This window comes from Hesperophylax consimilis, chromosome 16 (assembly GCF_061612785.1).
Source record: "Hesperophylax consimilis isolate HC1 chromosome 16, BYU_Hcon_1.0, whole genome shotgun sequence".
Lineage (NCBI taxonomy): Eukaryota > Metazoa > Arthropoda > Insecta > Trichoptera > Limnephilidae > Hesperophylax > Hesperophylax consimilis.
Window position 1 is genome coordinate 34,901,825 of NC_142851.1, and position 17,638 is coordinate 34,919,462.

General features: G+C 35.5%; 1 protein-coding gene across 1 annotated transcript in view; it reads right to left on the reverse strand.

Moving 5' to 3' along the window:
* Positions 1-5,301: 5,301 nt before the first annotated feature.
* LOC149417127 (uncharacterized) overlaps positions 5,302-17,638 on the reverse strand; it is a 95,937-nt gene continuing 83,600 nt past the window's right edge. The window contains exon 6 of the mRNA XM_089641235.1: positions 5,302-7,767. Within this exon, the coding sequence (XP_089497361.1) occupies positions 5,652-7,767 (2,116 nt within the window). The 3' untranslated portion in view covers positions 5,302-5,651. The remainder of the gene's footprint in view (positions 7,768-17,638) is intronic.

Sequence of the window (17,638 nt, forward strand, 5' to 3'; positions counted from 1 at the left end):
TTTACCATTTATGCCGTTTTAACAAGTTTTTTGACATAAGACCATCGGCCTCTCAGTTACAGAGTTTTCTAATAACTTACCTTTCATTTGTTTTTAAAAGACTGGTTGGCAAACAGGTTTCTTTCAAACTGATCTGGTGATATTCAATAAAAAAGATACCTGATGTTTTGCCCCGCAAAGGTATAAAACGCTTTAGAAACATCTCGAGTGCTCTTCAATGATTGGAGTGAGACTTTCTTCATTAAACCCGTTCCGTCAATTCCGACACAATTTAGGGCGGCCATCTTAGAAGGCTTTCCTTTTGGGCCACCATAATTGAAGCCTCTCGGAAAAGGGTTTTTTTTAACGTAAATAGTTGTATGCATTGCCATCTTACGGCTTTTTTTTAATTTTGGAAATTAATTTAATTTGTTTTATATTAAAAAATTAATTTGTATTAAATAAATACAAAGAGTAATGTCATTTTGACTACATCAATAAATTCGGGACAAGTTCGCACAGCCATTAATTCAGTTGCTGGGTTCAGTTTCAGGGAAAATATATCGCTGGATGGGAAGGGTTATATTAAATAAATTTGTGTGATGATAAGATACAGAAGCGGAAGTTGGCAAGTTTTAATCATATTATTCTATTTCTTATTTGTGTTTCTTTTGATGATGAGATTGAGGCGATTGGAGGCAACCAGAGGAGGGATTGTTAATTAATTATATAAATATCCTCTATTAGTGTAAAACTGTCCTAAACAACATTTTTTTCTTCATATTCGGGTTTAGTAGGATCGTATCAATTTTTCACCCAAAAATATATTTTTGGGTTAAATTGGCAATGTAAAATAATCCTAAATGACAAATTGAGTAATATTGTAATTGTAAAACTATGCGAAGCATGTAGCATAGTTTTACATTCACATAAATATTATATTTCAACCCTGTTTTTTTAAGTGTAAAGCTATGCTGTGTAAGTATTAAGTACAGTTACACATTCTCACTCAATTGTAGACGAACATTTATTTTATTTAGTTATTGTTGAAATTGCCCATGTAAAACAATCCCAAACATCACAATGTAGGTTAGGATTCTGTTACACTAAAGAGTGACTGGTTTCATGGTTAATTTGTAAGCTCACCTTCTAGTCACACTTTTAGACAATCCAAATCAGAAAAAGTGCTCTCCTGAACAATTTACTGTTTGTCGTTTAGGACAGTTTTACACTGCAGTTTTAGAAATACGATTTTATATTGTACTTTTAATTTCATATTTATAATAATTTTAAAAAGTGTAATTTTGTCAGCTGTGATTCTTTAATAAAATAAGATAGGACCTTTCTATTTTCAACAATTTCACAATAGGTGTGGGTACATACTTACCTTACTATCTGTTGTACGGCATAGAGGAGAAATCCTTAAGTCTTTCCAGGCCAATGCATCTTATTTTCAAGTTGGATTCCCAGCATCTATTTGTGGTTTAGAACTAATCGATCGAAATGATTTATTAAAGGAGAGTTTGGGAATTGCTGATGGATATTATGGTGTTAAGTCTAATAAAACGTTACAGGTTATTTGATAGGTACATTGAATAATATTATATATTTTATAAATCAATGAATTCTTCACATTATTATATAATTACATGATGTATTGTAGGTGTAGTATAACCTATTTACATATTACACATGATCATTTATTACATAAGAAAATAAATGTAATACGTATGTTGTATAAAGATTTTAATTTGTTGGTTGGCAACTATTTGTAATCCAAGTTATAATATACCGAATGAAAGCGATTATGCATCGTAATGTTATGAATTAATATTATACCGAATGAAAGTGATTATGCATTGTAATGTTATGAATTTTTTAATGAAATAAACTTACTTTATTAGGGCCACTTAGTTTTATTGTAATGTTAATTTTGTGACTTTTTTTTTGATACTGCACTAGAGTTCCAACTGCCTTAGCTAGTGAATCTATGGCATCTCTATTTGGAGTGCGGTGAGACTGGTGAGAAGGAAAGGGATAGGTTGCAAGTTAAATTTCCTCCGTAATAATACAGATACATTTATAAACATGGATTTTGTTCATTATTTCATATTTATTCAATAAAAAACCAAGGGGCATTACATTACATTTTAAAACACACATTATTAAAGTTATTTTGTAAATTTAAGACAAGAAAATAAAGCCATTCAAACTTCATTTTGAGAAACACATGAAATGGAAGAAAAAAATCTAATATAAAGTAACATCTTATGAGGGAATCATTTCTTAGAAAAAATTAACAAAAGAGTTGGCTATTACAATATAAAGTACGAACAGAAACAAGATTTACGAAGTAAAACTGTCAATAATATTTGGATAATTCGTATAGCGCTGTTTTTGTGAAAAATCAACTCACCGGCGCTGTAGAATTTGAGAGTGAATTTCGACAAGAGAACCACACGTGCATGCACACAGTCCTGTTGCCAGGAAGCAATGTTGCCAGTTCATTCGCAGCACAATTTCAATTAATGAATTTAAAGAGAGCTTCTACAGCCTTTATTCAATGTGTAACTAAACACCGTTTAAGGGTTGGGAAGAGTTTTATTTTATTAGTAAGGCTGGTTTTCAAAATTCGGATGTTATCAAGATTTTTAACAAGGGATAAAGTACCTACCTATAATATAATATTTTTTTTACCAAAAACTTATTTTAATTCTATATTTGAAATGTGTATTTATTTTGCTTTAATTTCTCAGGTTTAATCTTGAATTTTGTAAATTTTAAAGTTTTTTACTAACTAACATATAACATCTTGTGATTTTTCACAGGCTTGCTTTAATTTCTCAGGTTTTATCTTGAATTTTGTAAATTTTAACGTTTTTTACTAACTAACATATAACATCTTGTGATTTTTCACAGGCCTGTACTAGTACATTATAATATGGTACAGGTGACACTAAAATTAGTATGTACATAATAAAAATGATTAAATTTGGTTATTTATATCCATTTGAGTTGAGTTATGTAGTATTATGTATTAATGCCTTTTTGTAAGTTGATTCTGAAAACTTCAATATGCCTTCTACCTCTCCGTATGTGCATATTCTGTATTGGCTGTCTGGTGTAATCTAGGTACAAGTGAGAAAAGACTGGGTACGAGTATGCTCCAGCTTGAGTGCTTCTACAATAGAGAATGGATGATACCTATCTACAGAACATGACATCCATCTTATTGTTATTATTTGACATATATGTATTATAATTATTTTAACTTTGACATATTGTTTACTATTTTCTTTTCAATACATACATTTTCACTCTTATTTATATTTATGTACACAATATTATATACTTTTAAAAAATCAACAAAGAAGTAGCCGTAGTTAAAAAAAAATCACCAAGTAATTAAAAACAAAATATGAACTTAACCTAGGTAGATACACAAAGCATAAAATAATTATTTAAACCAAAGTTCAATCCACACAAAATTAAAAGCATTGCTGTGAATCTGTAAATGGATGTTATTCTATAAAGCTCTTCAAATGATCGTATTTCATCAGGAAATGTTTAAAATTTAGTAGGTATGTTGGTTTTTCTAGTTTGGATCATATTCAACATAATATCCCAAATCCTGGCTAACTTCTTCCAGAACTCTCGCAACTGGTGGGTTTTTCTTGACCCTTTCAGGGCAAGGGACAGTTGCCCAGGAATGGCAGTCTTCGTGGCGTTTGAAGTCCGGCATCTGGCGGAAGCGCTGGCCGCATGCGCTAAAGCTTTAGGGACGCTCTTCCCGTGTGGATTCGCTCGTGGGCGATACGAGTGTCATTCCTGAAGAACATGTCCGGGCAATGGCAACAAGCAAACCAGCGCACCATCTTCCCATGCTGTTTTCGCAAATGCATCATCAGATTTTCGGTACTGAGTGATTCCCCACAAACGTCACATTTGTTTGGACCATTACTAGACTTTAATTTAATTCTTTTCTTAGAATGTGGCACGTCTCTTTGTGTTTCTGTTAGTAGCTGGGGTAGAAAGTGAGTAACGGAATACTTCACTCAAATCTCAAGGAAAGACTCTAACAATAGAGAGTACTTCTATCAATAGAGAATGGATGATACCTTTGACTACCGAAAATGACGTCAATCTTATTGTTATTTGACATAACATAATTATTTTATTTTATATTTAACTTTATTATTGTATGTTTGAAATATTGTTAACCTTTTTTTAAATACATTCTCACTCTTATTTGTATTTATGTTCATATTATATACTTAATGGGATGTGAGGGATTGCACCAACCTCTCCACATTTAGGAATAAATTAAATATATGCCCATACATTTATACATAATACATGTAAACAGTTTAATGACCCAGATGCAATGATAGCCACGATCGATGGCATTATAAGAAGTAAGCTGGAGTATGCTAGTGCGCTAGTGGTGTGTGGACTCTGCACCAAACTAAATATGCTGGAACAAATCTAAAATAAATTCTTCAGGTACGTCAATATGCAGACCCATGGAACTTATTGGAGGTGGAGGTGATTCACCATATAGACTTGAGGTAACAGATAGATTTAACCTAGAAACCAGAAGTTATGCAAATCTTGCAAACTTAATATAATTTATAACTATTAATATAATTTATAACTATTGATGCCCATTCCTCTTGGAAAACTTCAGCCGTAGTCAATGCCACAACTTGTCAAGATACCACACGGCAGAATAGATGTACTAGCACAACATACCATGACACAAGGAATTGTGCTGTTGAATGAAATTTCTGCAACAGTTGACGTATTTAATTCCTCTTTATGTATAATTTATCAAGATGTCGAGTGTCAGAATGTGAAGATTGTACTGTAATTGGATGAATAATCTGCCATACAATAATGAAAAATAAAAATATATAAATACGTGTACGCGGAACCAGTCCCCGTGTTGATTTTTAGTTCAAAAGACCTATCAAAAATGGCCTACAGTTGAAAATCATAATTTAAACAAGTAATTTATTACTGATCATTTTTTTTAAAATGAGTTTATAAAGCATAAAAAAGGACTTACATAAAAACTAAAATAATTGATATTGAATTTTATTAGGGATAACTTATTGAAGCTTATAAACCTCATTGAAATCTTTGTTATTTGTTTTTGGGGTGTTATGCCGTGTTGCGCTAACTCCTTCTTTAGCCAACGTTTCGGACAGCATTGCAGTGTCCATCATCAGGGCAGATGTGTTATATGATGATGGACACTGCAATGCTGTCCGAAACGTTGGCTAAAGAAGGAGTTAGCGCAACACGGTTTAACACCCCAAAAACAAATAACAAAAATACTTTTGGCCCTGAAAATCTTAACTCATTGAAATCATTTACGAAGATAATATCAGCAACTCTCAATGAACATATGAAACATACAGACAAAGAAAAACGGAAAGAGTAAAGGTCTCCACTGGGATTCGAACCAACGTGTTTACTTTTTATATTTCTATCTATTTATACACATGTTCATTGAGAGTTGTTGATATGATCTTCACCAATGATTAACCAAAAGAATTATTTAAATCCATGTTTCAATCCACACACAGTTAACATTGCTGCGAATCCATAAATTAATGTTATTCTTAAGTCATTAAATAATCATACAGTAAGTACATTATTAGGTTTTTCTAGTTTTGATCATACTCAATATAATATCCCAAATCCTGGCTAACTTCTTCCAGAACTCTCGCAGCCGGTGGATTTTTCTTGACCCTTTTGGGGCGAGGGACAGTTGCCCCAGAATGACGGTCTTCGTGGCGCTTGCAATCCGGCATCTGGCGGAACCGCTGGCCACACACGCTGCAGCTGAAGGGACGCTCTCCCGTGTGGATGCGCTCGTGGGCGATGCGAGTGTCATTCCTGAAGAACATGTCCGGGCAATGACGACAGGCAAACCGACGCACCACCTTCCCGTGCTGTTTTCGCAAGTGTATCATCAGATTATTTTCCGTACTGAATGATTCCCCGCAAACTTCACATTTGTTTGGACCGCTATTAGACTTTAATTTAATTCTTTTCTTACCGCGGCACTTCTCTTTACCGACGCATGGGTGTTTCTTTAAGTAGCTGGGGAAAGGAAATTTTTTGGGACACGTCGGGCAGTCCACAAACAGGTGCTGCTCGTGAACCATTCTCCGGTGATAGTGATAATGCTTATAGCTCTTCTGCGTTTCACCGCAAACAGCGCATTGTACCGAAGTGTCTTTGAAGTTCTTATGAAGTACATTTCTGTGATATTGATATGCACTCTCAGATAGAAGTTTCCCGCAAGTCAGACAGAGTTTCTTCTGATGTGCTGTAATTATATGTCGGGACAAATTATTTGCAACCTTCCCACAATGGACGCAGAGGCCTTTAGTGTTGTTAAGCTTTAGTTTATGCTGAACTTGGTGTAGTTTTAATTTTCTTATTCCCTTGAACTCTTTGTCGCAAGTTTCACATTTGACATCTTCCTCGGAGAGATGCCAGGACAGGTGTATCTCCTTTTGTTCTTTGGAAAGGAATATAATTGCACAGTACCTGCAGACGCCGGGGTGATTAGTTTCCACATGATTAACCCTCTCCAGTACAGTACTAAATAAGAGGTCGCAATGTTTACATTTATGTGGGGAATGTTTTTCATACAAGTGTTTTATTATTCCTTCAAAACTTGAAGATTTAGATCTACAATAAGAACAGGCTTGAGTTAAAGGACAAGTCAACAAGGTGTTCAGGGAATGAGACTTATTGTAATGACTTTTAAGCAATTTAACATTTCTACATTTGGTTTCACAAACTTGACAACATTTACCAGTATTGAATTCCTTTAAAGAAACAACTTTAAACAATTCGTCTATCTTACTTTCATGCTGAAGCAGCGCATTAGAAGTAGGTGTGGCATTTTTTTGAATTGGTGATAGATCTACAGTCTTTGCTTTTGGTGATAGACCTACAGTCTTTATTTTCGTTAATCGACCTACAGTCTTTACTTTTGGTGATAGACCTACAGTCTTTACTTTTTTGGAAACACTCCTACGCTTCTCCCGCGTAGGCTCGGGATCGAGCTGGGGCTCTGGCAGACTCCCCGCTACGGAGGTGTCGCTGTCAGAGCATAGATTGTCAGTAGAAAACTTAAAGTCTGGAGCACATGTGACTTTTATAGGAGTTACATGTTTCTCCCAGGAGGGAATTGACAGTTTGCAATCGTTACACATTATTTTTTTGTATTTAGGATAATAGGAGTAAATACTTTCCAAGCTTTCCAAATACTCTTTGGAACAAGATTCACAAGTAAAGTCATGTTTCCTGTGAAGGTTTTGTTTGCCTTCGCAGTGTTTAGTGAGAGAGTGTATTTTTAATGTTCCCTCGCTAGCAAACTGTTTACTGCACTCCACACAGTTATATATCAGACAAGCTTTATAATGCGTTAGCAGAATCTCCTCAGCAGGAAACAAAGTCTTACATTTTAGACACTTAAACTGTGGTTTTTGTGGAAGCTTGTCTAATGCGGAGTATTTAACATCATCAGAGAAATCATTGGATGTTGAAGAGAGACATTGCTTTAAATGATTTGTATATAAGAAAGGATTACAGAATATTTTATGGCATTTGCAACATACGTGGAAGTGTTTTCTGTTTGAAAGTGTTACAAGTTTAGTGGAAATGTATGGAGATATTTGGCTCTCTGATCCATCCTGGTCAACCAAAACGAATTTCTGTTTATTTGTCATTTCCGCATCCAGTCCACCTACCGACTGCTGGAATCTGAAATGTCCAAGAAATTGTTTATGAAATGACATCTACTGCTTCCAGGAATTGGAGCTGATGCACAAAAAATAGTCTGTATTATACTAAGATGTCTTTTGATTTAGTACTGAGTTCACATAACAACATAGATTACTACATAACTTCCAACATATTGTGTTATTTGCTATAAAAATATAATGTTAAAAAAACAGTCTTCAATTTTTTGAATGAGAATTATAAAGCTTCACACATGTTTATATACTTTTGGCCTTACTAATAAACGTCCCCGGCGAAGCCCAGGTTTTAGAGGGAGTTTTTGGAAATCAGATGTAGACTGTAATTTTCCACTTATTTTGAATGTCAAGTGTGTAAAACGTCATCAAGTATTGAAATTTTGCTTAAAGAAGTGGGGAAGGAGATTTCTATTATTTTCAAGGTCAAGTTCAAGTGTGCAAAATTTTATCAATCTCGGAATAAAGCTGTAGATTTGTATTAAAATAAAGCCACTACAGACACTCTTTTTTACACATTGGATTAGCATATTTGAAAAAATAATGTATAACTTAAATGGGTCACCATTAAATTCGTTGTCCGTATAATATAAAAATGTTGTTCCATCCGCTACGCAAACATAATTTACTTCTTTATTTTTTATTTATTCAAATTCCTGCCGATGCATAGCATTATTAGTACATTTAAGAATGGGATAAGTTATCAATCAACCAATTCACGGCTCTAAACAAAGTTTTTTTCTTCATAACCAATTTTTTTATCGTTTAATTTTGGTATTGTGTATATTATGAAAAATATATAATAATAAGTATTAAACATATGTGGGAAGATAATACGCTTAACGACGTGCCATCACGTGACCACCAAGATACATTTAAGTGTGAGTGTAGATTTTGTAAGATGAACTCCTCCATATAAAAATAAATTTATTGACACCAACATGTTGACAAAACCCTACTTCAGTGTTTCCTGATTTTGGATTGTGGGTCGCGACCCCACTTGGGACCCCTAAAATAAATATAGAGTTTTTTACTCAGCTCTGAAATACATGTAAATAAAAACTAATAAAATATTATTTTATGACCTTTGTCAACCTATAAGTACAAGTACAAGTACAAGTGAGGACGCATCAGGTTTTACCAAACTACTTTTTCTAAAAAACTGAATGGAAGTTCAACCAGATTTAAGAAAAGTCATCATATTTTTCTTCAAAGCTGAAGTATATAGATTAGTAAGAAACAGTATACCACTTGATTTCTTTTATATTTTGTTAAGAGTAAAGATGTTAATAATTTAATACACATAAATAAGTCGACCGATCGGTGGCTGAGTTGACATCGCGTTTGAGTCCCGCCCAGGCGTAGTGTGTTCAATTCCTCGGCTGGCTAAGTCCTCCATCACAATACAAGCAAGATTTTCCGCTTACTGTGGTGGTAGTAGGAGATTTTAAAATATTGTCAGGTTATCCATAACCCGGGAATCTTTGTCTATCTTTTAAAAAAAATATATAATATGAAAACTGTATTCATATTACATTCTGTATTATTTTACCTATATGTATGCCTAAAAATTTTTATGGGTCGCGAGGAGAAGTATAAAAATAACAGGATCATGGAATATCAATGTTAGAGAAACGCTGCCCTAATTAATAAGTGACATTTCATTTTATTAATTAGTAGAGGTTATGTTTAAAGACTAAAATAATATTTAAGTTCAACCCTGAAGTTGCAGGGTATCGTGCTGCAGGTATGATTTTTGGACACTGCAAATGCATCTATCCGGTCCCTAGAGGTTAAGTTTGTTGGTAATACATAGATCCAAAGCGGGCACATATTATACTGAATATACTATGTCACCGGATTGGAAATCATTTACAATTCATCATTCTGTTTGTGGTTCAGTACAGTGTTTAGCTCTGATGTGTCTATCCTCGTGTCACTTGCAAGTAAAGGTTCTAGAAGTCTGTGAGCAGAGTAAGCACGCGAAGGAGCGCTCTCCCGTGTGGATGAGCTTGTGAGCCATTCCGCTTGAACGGGGATTGGCATAACCGGTAGTAATGTTTTCCACTTGATGGATTTCCTAGTGATGCCAAAGCCTTTTCTCTGAAAAGAAAGACTTGGAGCATTGGTTACAGCGGAATTAGTAAGCACCAACTTCCTGCCACGGCACTTGGATAGGTGTCTTCTCAGTAAAATTCCGAAAGCAAACGTCTGCATGCACTTCTCACACTGTATGTGGAGATGCGACTGATGGCTCCGTCGGAGGTGCAGATACAACGCCTGCTCGTCTTCATAGATCTTCCGCAGTAGTGGCATTGGATACTCGGCTCTGGGCGCGCCCCTCCGCTGTGGAATGTATCCCGATGGTTCTCATTAGGTTGTGTTTAAGGTAGGTTTTAAGTTAAATAATAGTAATATAATGATAAAAATTTGTTTATGTGGGGATGTTATGGTGCGGGTTCATTATCATTTCAGATACAGACTTCTGCAACAATGAATCAAATCTTCAGATTAAACTTAAACTTGCTAGAATCCCCCACGAAGCATTTACAGTTATCAAGCAATAAGCCCACCAGAACAAGAAGCAATGTATTATTGAAGAGTGCAACTGAGATTCTTATATAAATCTATTGGGTAATTCTCTCATTTATTTTGTTCGTATTTTGAAGTGACATTGGGCTTTTCTAGTTTGGATTCGTATTCAACATAATATCCCAAATCTACACTAACTTCTTCCAGAACTCTTTCAGTCGGTGGCTTTTTCTTCACTTGCTTAGGGCGAGGGACAGTTTTCCCAGAATGGCGGTCTTCGTGTCGTTTGCAGTCATTAATCTGGCGGAAGCGCTGGCCGCACACGCTGCAGCTGTAGGGACGCTCTCCCGTATGGATGCGTTCGTGAGAGATTCGAGCATCGTTCCTGATGAACATGTCTGGGCAATGACGACAAGCAAACCGGCGCACCACCTTCCCGTGCTGTTTTCGCAAGTGTATCATCAGATTATTTTCAGTACTGAATGATTCCCCACAAACGTCACATTTGTTTGGACCGCTATTAGACTTTAATTTAATTCTTTTCTTACTGCGGCACTTCTCTTTACCGACGCATGGGTGTTTCTTTAAGTAGCACGGGAAAGGAAATTTTTTTGGACACGTCGGGCAGTCCACAAACAGGTGTTGCTCATGAACCATTCTTCGGTGATAGTGATAATGCTTATAGCTCTTCTGCGTTTCACCGCAAATGGCGCATTGTACCGAAGTATCTTTAAAGTTCTTATGAAGTACATTTCTGTGATATTGATATGCGCTCTCAGATAGAAGTTTCCCGCAAGTCAGACAAAGCTTCTTCTTATGTGCTCTGATTATATGTCGGGACAAATTATTCGCAACCTTTCCACAATGGACGCAGAGTCCTTTAGTGTTATTAAGCTTTAGTTTATGCTGAACTTGGTGTAGTTCTAATTTTCTTATTCCCTTGAACTCTTTGTCGCAAGTTTCACATTTGACATCTTCATCGGAGAGATGCCAGGACAGGTGTATCTCCTTCTGTTCTTTGGAAAGGAAAATGATAGCGCAGTACCTACAGGCGCCGGGGTGATTAGTTTCCACATGATTGACTCTCTCCAGGATAGTACTAAATTTGAGGTCGCAATGTTTACATTTATTAAACAATTCATCTACCTTACTTTCATGCTGAAGCAGCGCATTAGAAGTAGGAGTGGCATTTTTTTTAATTTGTGATAGACCCACGGTCTTTACTTTTGGTGATAGACCTAAATTCTTTACTTTTTTGGAAACACTTTGACGCTTCTCCCGCCTAGACTCGGGATCCGACTCAGGCTCGGGCAGACTCCCCGCTACGGAGTTGTCGCTGTCAGAGGATAGATTGTCAGTAGAAAATTTTAAGTCTGGAGCACATGTAACATTTACAGGAATAAGATGTTTGTCCCAGGAGGGAATTGACAGTTTGCAATCGTTACACATTATTTTTTTGTATTCAGGATAATAGGAGTAAATACTTTCCAAGCTTTCCAAATACTCTTTCGAACAAGATTCACAAGTAAAGTCATGTTTCCTGCGAAGATTTTGTTTGCCTTCGCAGTGTTTAGTCAGAAAATGAATTTTTAATGTTCCCTCGCTGGCAAACTTTTTACTGCACTCCACACAGTTATATATCAGACATGCTTTATAATGCGTTAGAAGAATCTCCTCAGCGGGAAACAATGTCTTACATTTTAGACACTTGAACTGTGGTTTTTGTGGAAACTTGACTAATGCGGAGTATTTAACACCATCAGCGAAATCAGTGGATGTTGTAGAGAGATTACAGTGCTTTAAATGATTTGTATACAAGAAAGGATTACAGAATATTTTATGGCAATTGCAACATGCGTGGAAGTGTTTTCTGTTTGAAAGTGTTACAAGTTTAGTAGAAATGTATGGAGATATTTGGCTCTCTGATCCATCCTGGTCAACCAAAACGAATTTCTGTTTATTTTTCATTTCCGCATCCGGTCCACCTACCGATTGCTGGAATCTGAAATGTCCAAGAAATTGTTTATGAAATGACATCTACGCTTGCGGGAATTGGAGCTGATGCATAAAACATAGTCTGTATAATATTCGGATGTCTTTTGGTCTAGTACCGTATTCACATAACAACATAAAGATACCACATAACTTTCTATTGTGTTATTTGATATAAAAATTTGAAATTTAAAAAAACTAACTCTACAATTTTGTGTATGTAAAACGAAAAGGTTAACGCATGTATGTACCCTACTAATAAAAATGTGTTTTAAATTTTACACAACTGACAAAAAATAGATTCGTAAATGGTTCTTCATCAGTTGCACAAAATTTAAAACATGTTTATTAGTACGAGGGTTAATATTTAAACTAGCTGAAGTCCCTAGCGTTGCCCTGGTTTGCGCAGAGTTTTTTGAAATTAGATAGATAGTAATTTTCCTCTTATTTTGAACTTCAAGTATTCAAATTTTGCTTTAACGAGTGGGGGTGATTTTCGAAATCACATGTAAACAGTCACCTTCCTCTTATTTTCAAGTGTGGAAAATTTCATCAATCTTATTAAAAAAACGAAGCCACGCTGCTACAGACACTCTTCTTTACACATTTATAGATTATCAAATTTGACAAAAATAATGTACAACTTAAATGACTCGGCTTTAAATTCGTTCATAATATAAAAATTTTTGCTCCATCGGCGCGGGTTCGCAAATCGTTCCTACTATAACATTGTTAGCTTTGCATGCGTAATTTATTTCGTTATTTAAATTACTTCTGATACATAGCATTATTAGTATATTTAAGAATGAGATAAAAGTTATCAATCAACCAATTTATGGCCGTAATTATGTGTAATTTTTATTTATTTTAGCTAGCTCTAAACAATTTTGGTAACATTTAAGATTTTCACGGCCAAAAGTATTTTTGTTATTTGTTTTTGTGTTGCGCTAACTCCTTCTTTAGCCAACGTTGTCCGAAACGTTGGATAAAGAAGGAGTTAGCGCAACACGGCATAACACCCCAAAAACAAATAACAAAAATACTTTTGGTAACATTTAAATTACGAAAAATATATAATATGATAAACATTAATAAGTATTAAAACGTACATGGAAAGAAAGACGCTGTTTGAAACCTCGCGCTCAACCATGTGACATGACGAAACTACTGAGATAGAATGTGATATAACATGATGAATCTTAGTAAGAATTAAAACGGCTGATAGAAAGCCCGTGCTTAACCATTTGCCATGACGAGAATGTGTATATTTCGTAAAACGAAACCTCCATATAAAAAATAAATTCGTTCAGACCAATAATATGTAGACAATACCTAACTTCAGCATTTCCCAGATGCTTACGGGTTGCGACATATTTTTAAATCTGCCTTTCTGTCCGAGTTTAAGTTTTTTCCGACACTCTAAAATACAAGTAAAGAAAAACTGATGAAATATTATTTTATTGTTTTTGTCAGAACTTACAAGTATAAAGGCGCACCGGGTAATACCAAACCCGTTTTTGTAAAAAAATTATTATGAAAACCGAATTCAAGTTCAACCGGATTTAAGAAAAAGTTTATGGATAGTAAGAAACAGCACCCCATTTATTGTTCTCACGTCTAATTTGTAGAACTCCATTTTTATGTTGCGTTTTATTTTCTATGGTTATTCAATAATATTATTATTCAATTTTAAAAAAACAGTTTATTTACAAACAAGTTTTGCTGTGTAATTATTACGCATAACAGCTGTTCCTCATTCTCAAGGCATTATCAAACTGTGGCTAGACCACTTCCAGACGATATATTTATGTGTATATATATATATATATATATATATATATATATATATATATATATATATATATATATATATATGTTCAACCAATCTCTCCGATGGATAAAGGTACATATAATGAAAACAAATTGTTTTTATATTTATTATCTATGCCAAGGGTGGGGACCCTGCGGCCCGCGAGCACTTTTGGTACGGCCTGCTGACTACCAAAAGGAGTTTAAAAAAATTACTTTCAGAACCCGAGACCGGTTTTCTTTCGCGGTGTTTCAGATACATTTTTAAGACATTATTACAACTGACAGGTAGTTACGTATGCATCTTCGTTACTAGAAAGCAGTTTAGACACATAATGGCTATCCAACATCCCTTTTTAATTTAATTTCTTATTATTTTACTAATAAGAAATTATGAGTTTAATGCTAATTAAACTGGGGGACTAACTTACAGGAAAAAATAGAGTTGTGGATTCATCTGCGGATGCATTTATGAAGGAAACCATTCTCGTGTTTGATGTATAGTTTAAAAATACTAAGTTTTATTATTTTACGAATAGCCAGGTACTTCCCCTCCCCACTACCTTCAGCCTTACAAAATACCCCACATTATTAATATATCGTCTGTAAGTGGCCTAATCACGCGTACATAATAATAATTATGCAGCAGAACTTGGTTTGTAATATAAATTATATTATTATTGAATACATGAAGGAAAATGTTAAAAAAACAGCATCCCATTTGCCTTGACGATTAAATTACTTGGTTTGAGTTTAGTTTCTTTAATATTTCGGAGTGTTTCTTTAATTTATTAATGAGTAAAACCTCAAATAGTAATATTTAATTATTTGAGACTATTTTAGCGATTCTCAAACGAAAATTTGAAACAGAAAAGGATATGGTCGCATCTAGGAATGTCAGAAATTTCTAGATGTGATGTGAGAATCGCTAATATTGTCTCCAATGTTCCTTTAATATTTCGAGTAAAATGTTTCTTTATTTTATAATACTTAATATGAAAACTGCATCGCATTTAATTCTGTTTTCAAGGCGATAACATAATTTCTGGGTCATGAAAGAAAGTATAAAAATAACGGGGCATTGAATAATGTTAGAGAAATGCTGCCCAAATCGACAAAGTGACATTTTCACTGTTTAACTAACTAGTAGAGCTGCAATTGTAGGATGTCCGACAGTGGACATGATTTTTGGACACTGCAAATGCATCGATTAGGTCCCTACAGGTTAAGTTTGTTGGTAATAACAAGTGTGTACATATATTGAATATACAATGTCACCGGATTGAAAACCATTCACAATTCATCATTCGGTTTGTGGTTCAGTTATGTGACTAATGTCATGTCGCATGCAATCTGTGAAGTTTCTAAAAGTCCGCTTCAGCGGGGCCTGGCAATACTGGCAGTCAAACCTGCGCTCGGCTATGCCTTGATGTATTTCCCCGTGATACCGAAGCCTCTTCTCTGAATAGAAAGACTTGATTACAAAGGAATTTGGCTTGCACCAACTCTCTGCACCGGCACTTGGGCTGGTGTCCTCTTAGTACACTCCCGAAGGCTTGAATTGATTGAATGTCTGCGCGCACTTCTCACGCTGTATGTGGAGATGCGGCTGGTGGCTCCGTCGGATGTGCGGATACAACGCACGCTCGTCTTTAAAGATCTTCCCGCAGTCGTGGCATTGAATACTCGGCTCTGGGTGCGTGCCTCCGCCGTGGAATGTTTCCCGATACTTCCCACTAAGTCACGTTTAAGGTAGGTTTTAAGTTAAATAATAAAACTTTTTATAAAATGGGTCCACAAAGAGATGCTGCTCATCAACCATTCTCCGGTGATAGAGAAAGTGTTTATAGTAGTATGGTGGTCGAAAAATCCTCAATGCATTTAACAAACAATTTCAATGAATAAAGAAACTTAAAAAAGTTCTTCTGCATTTCGACACAGATGGCGCATTATACCGAAGTGTCTTCGAAGTTCTTATGAAGTACATTTCTATGATATTGATGTAAGCTCTCAGATAGAAGTTTCCCACAAGTCAAACAAAGCTTCTTCTGATGTGTTTTGATCATATGTTGGGACAAATTATTCTCAACCTTTCCACAATGGGCGCAGAGTCCTTTAGTTTTTTTAAGCTTTGGTTTATGCTTAACTTGGTGTCGTTCTAACTTTCTTATTCCCTTGAACTCTTTGTTGCATGTCTCACATTTGACATCTTCCTCGGAGAGATGCCAGGACAGGTGTATCTCCTTCTGTTCTTTGGAAAGGAATTTAACGGCGCAGTACCTGCAGACGCCGGGGTGATAAATTTCCATATGATCAACCCTCTCTGGGACAGTACTAGATAAGTGGTCGCAATGTTCGCAATCAAACCAATCATCTATCTTACTTTCATGCTGAAGCAGCGCATTAGAAGTAGGGGTGTCGTTTTTTTTAATAGTTGATAGATTTATTTGTACTTTTTTGGGAACACTCCGACGTCTCTCCCGCCTCGGCTCGGGTTTCGACTCGGGCACGGGTTCCGGCTCAGGCTCGGATTCCGGCTCAGCCTCGGGCAGACTCCCCGCTACGGGGGTGTCGCTGTCAGAGTATTTAACATAATCAGCGGATGTTGAAAAGAGACATTGCTTTAAATGATTCGTATATAAGGAAAGATTACAGAATATTTTATGGCAAATTCCACACGGGGGGAAGTGTTTTCTATTTGAAAATGTTACAAGTTTAGTGAAAATGTATGGAGATATTTGGTTCTCTGTTCCATCCTCGTCAACCAAAACGAATTTCTGTTTATTTGTCATTTCCCCATCCAGTCCACCTACCGACTGCTGGAATCTGAAATGTCCAAGAAATTGTTCATGAAATGACGTCTACTGCTGGCAGGGATTGGGGCAGATGAAATGACGTCTACTGCTGGCAGGAATTGGGGCAGATGAAATGACGTCTACTGCTGGCAGGGATTGGGGCAGATGAAATGACGTCTACTGCTTGCAGGGATTGGGGCAGATGCACAACAAATACTCTGGATTGTACTAAGATGACTTTTGGTCTAGTACCGTGTCTACATACCAACATTGATACTACATTACTTCCTATTATGTTATTTATTAGAATAATGGATCGAGGTGACGAGTAAAATGTTTCCGACAGCAGAATGGCATCTACAGTTTTACTCCAAATATACTCAGGAATCAAATACTTCGGGTACGTGCTGTTACACCCTCTATTCATATTCACTCATATTTAAATTATTGTTTTTGTCAAAAATAGTGTTAAACTTTAATGTCTCAGCATTAAATTTATTGTCCGTATACATAATATAATTTTGTTGTTCCATCCGCTAGAGTCCACTGTGCGTTCATACTACGACATTGTTTATTTCGCATGCGTAATTCAGTTCTTTAATATTTATTTTCCTGTAATTTTCCTTTACAAATTCCTGTCGATACATGGCATTATTAGTACCTATATTTAAGAGCGAGACAGAAGTTATCTATCAGCAGGAATTTGAATAAATAAACATGGCCGTCATTATGTGTAATTTATGTTGTTGT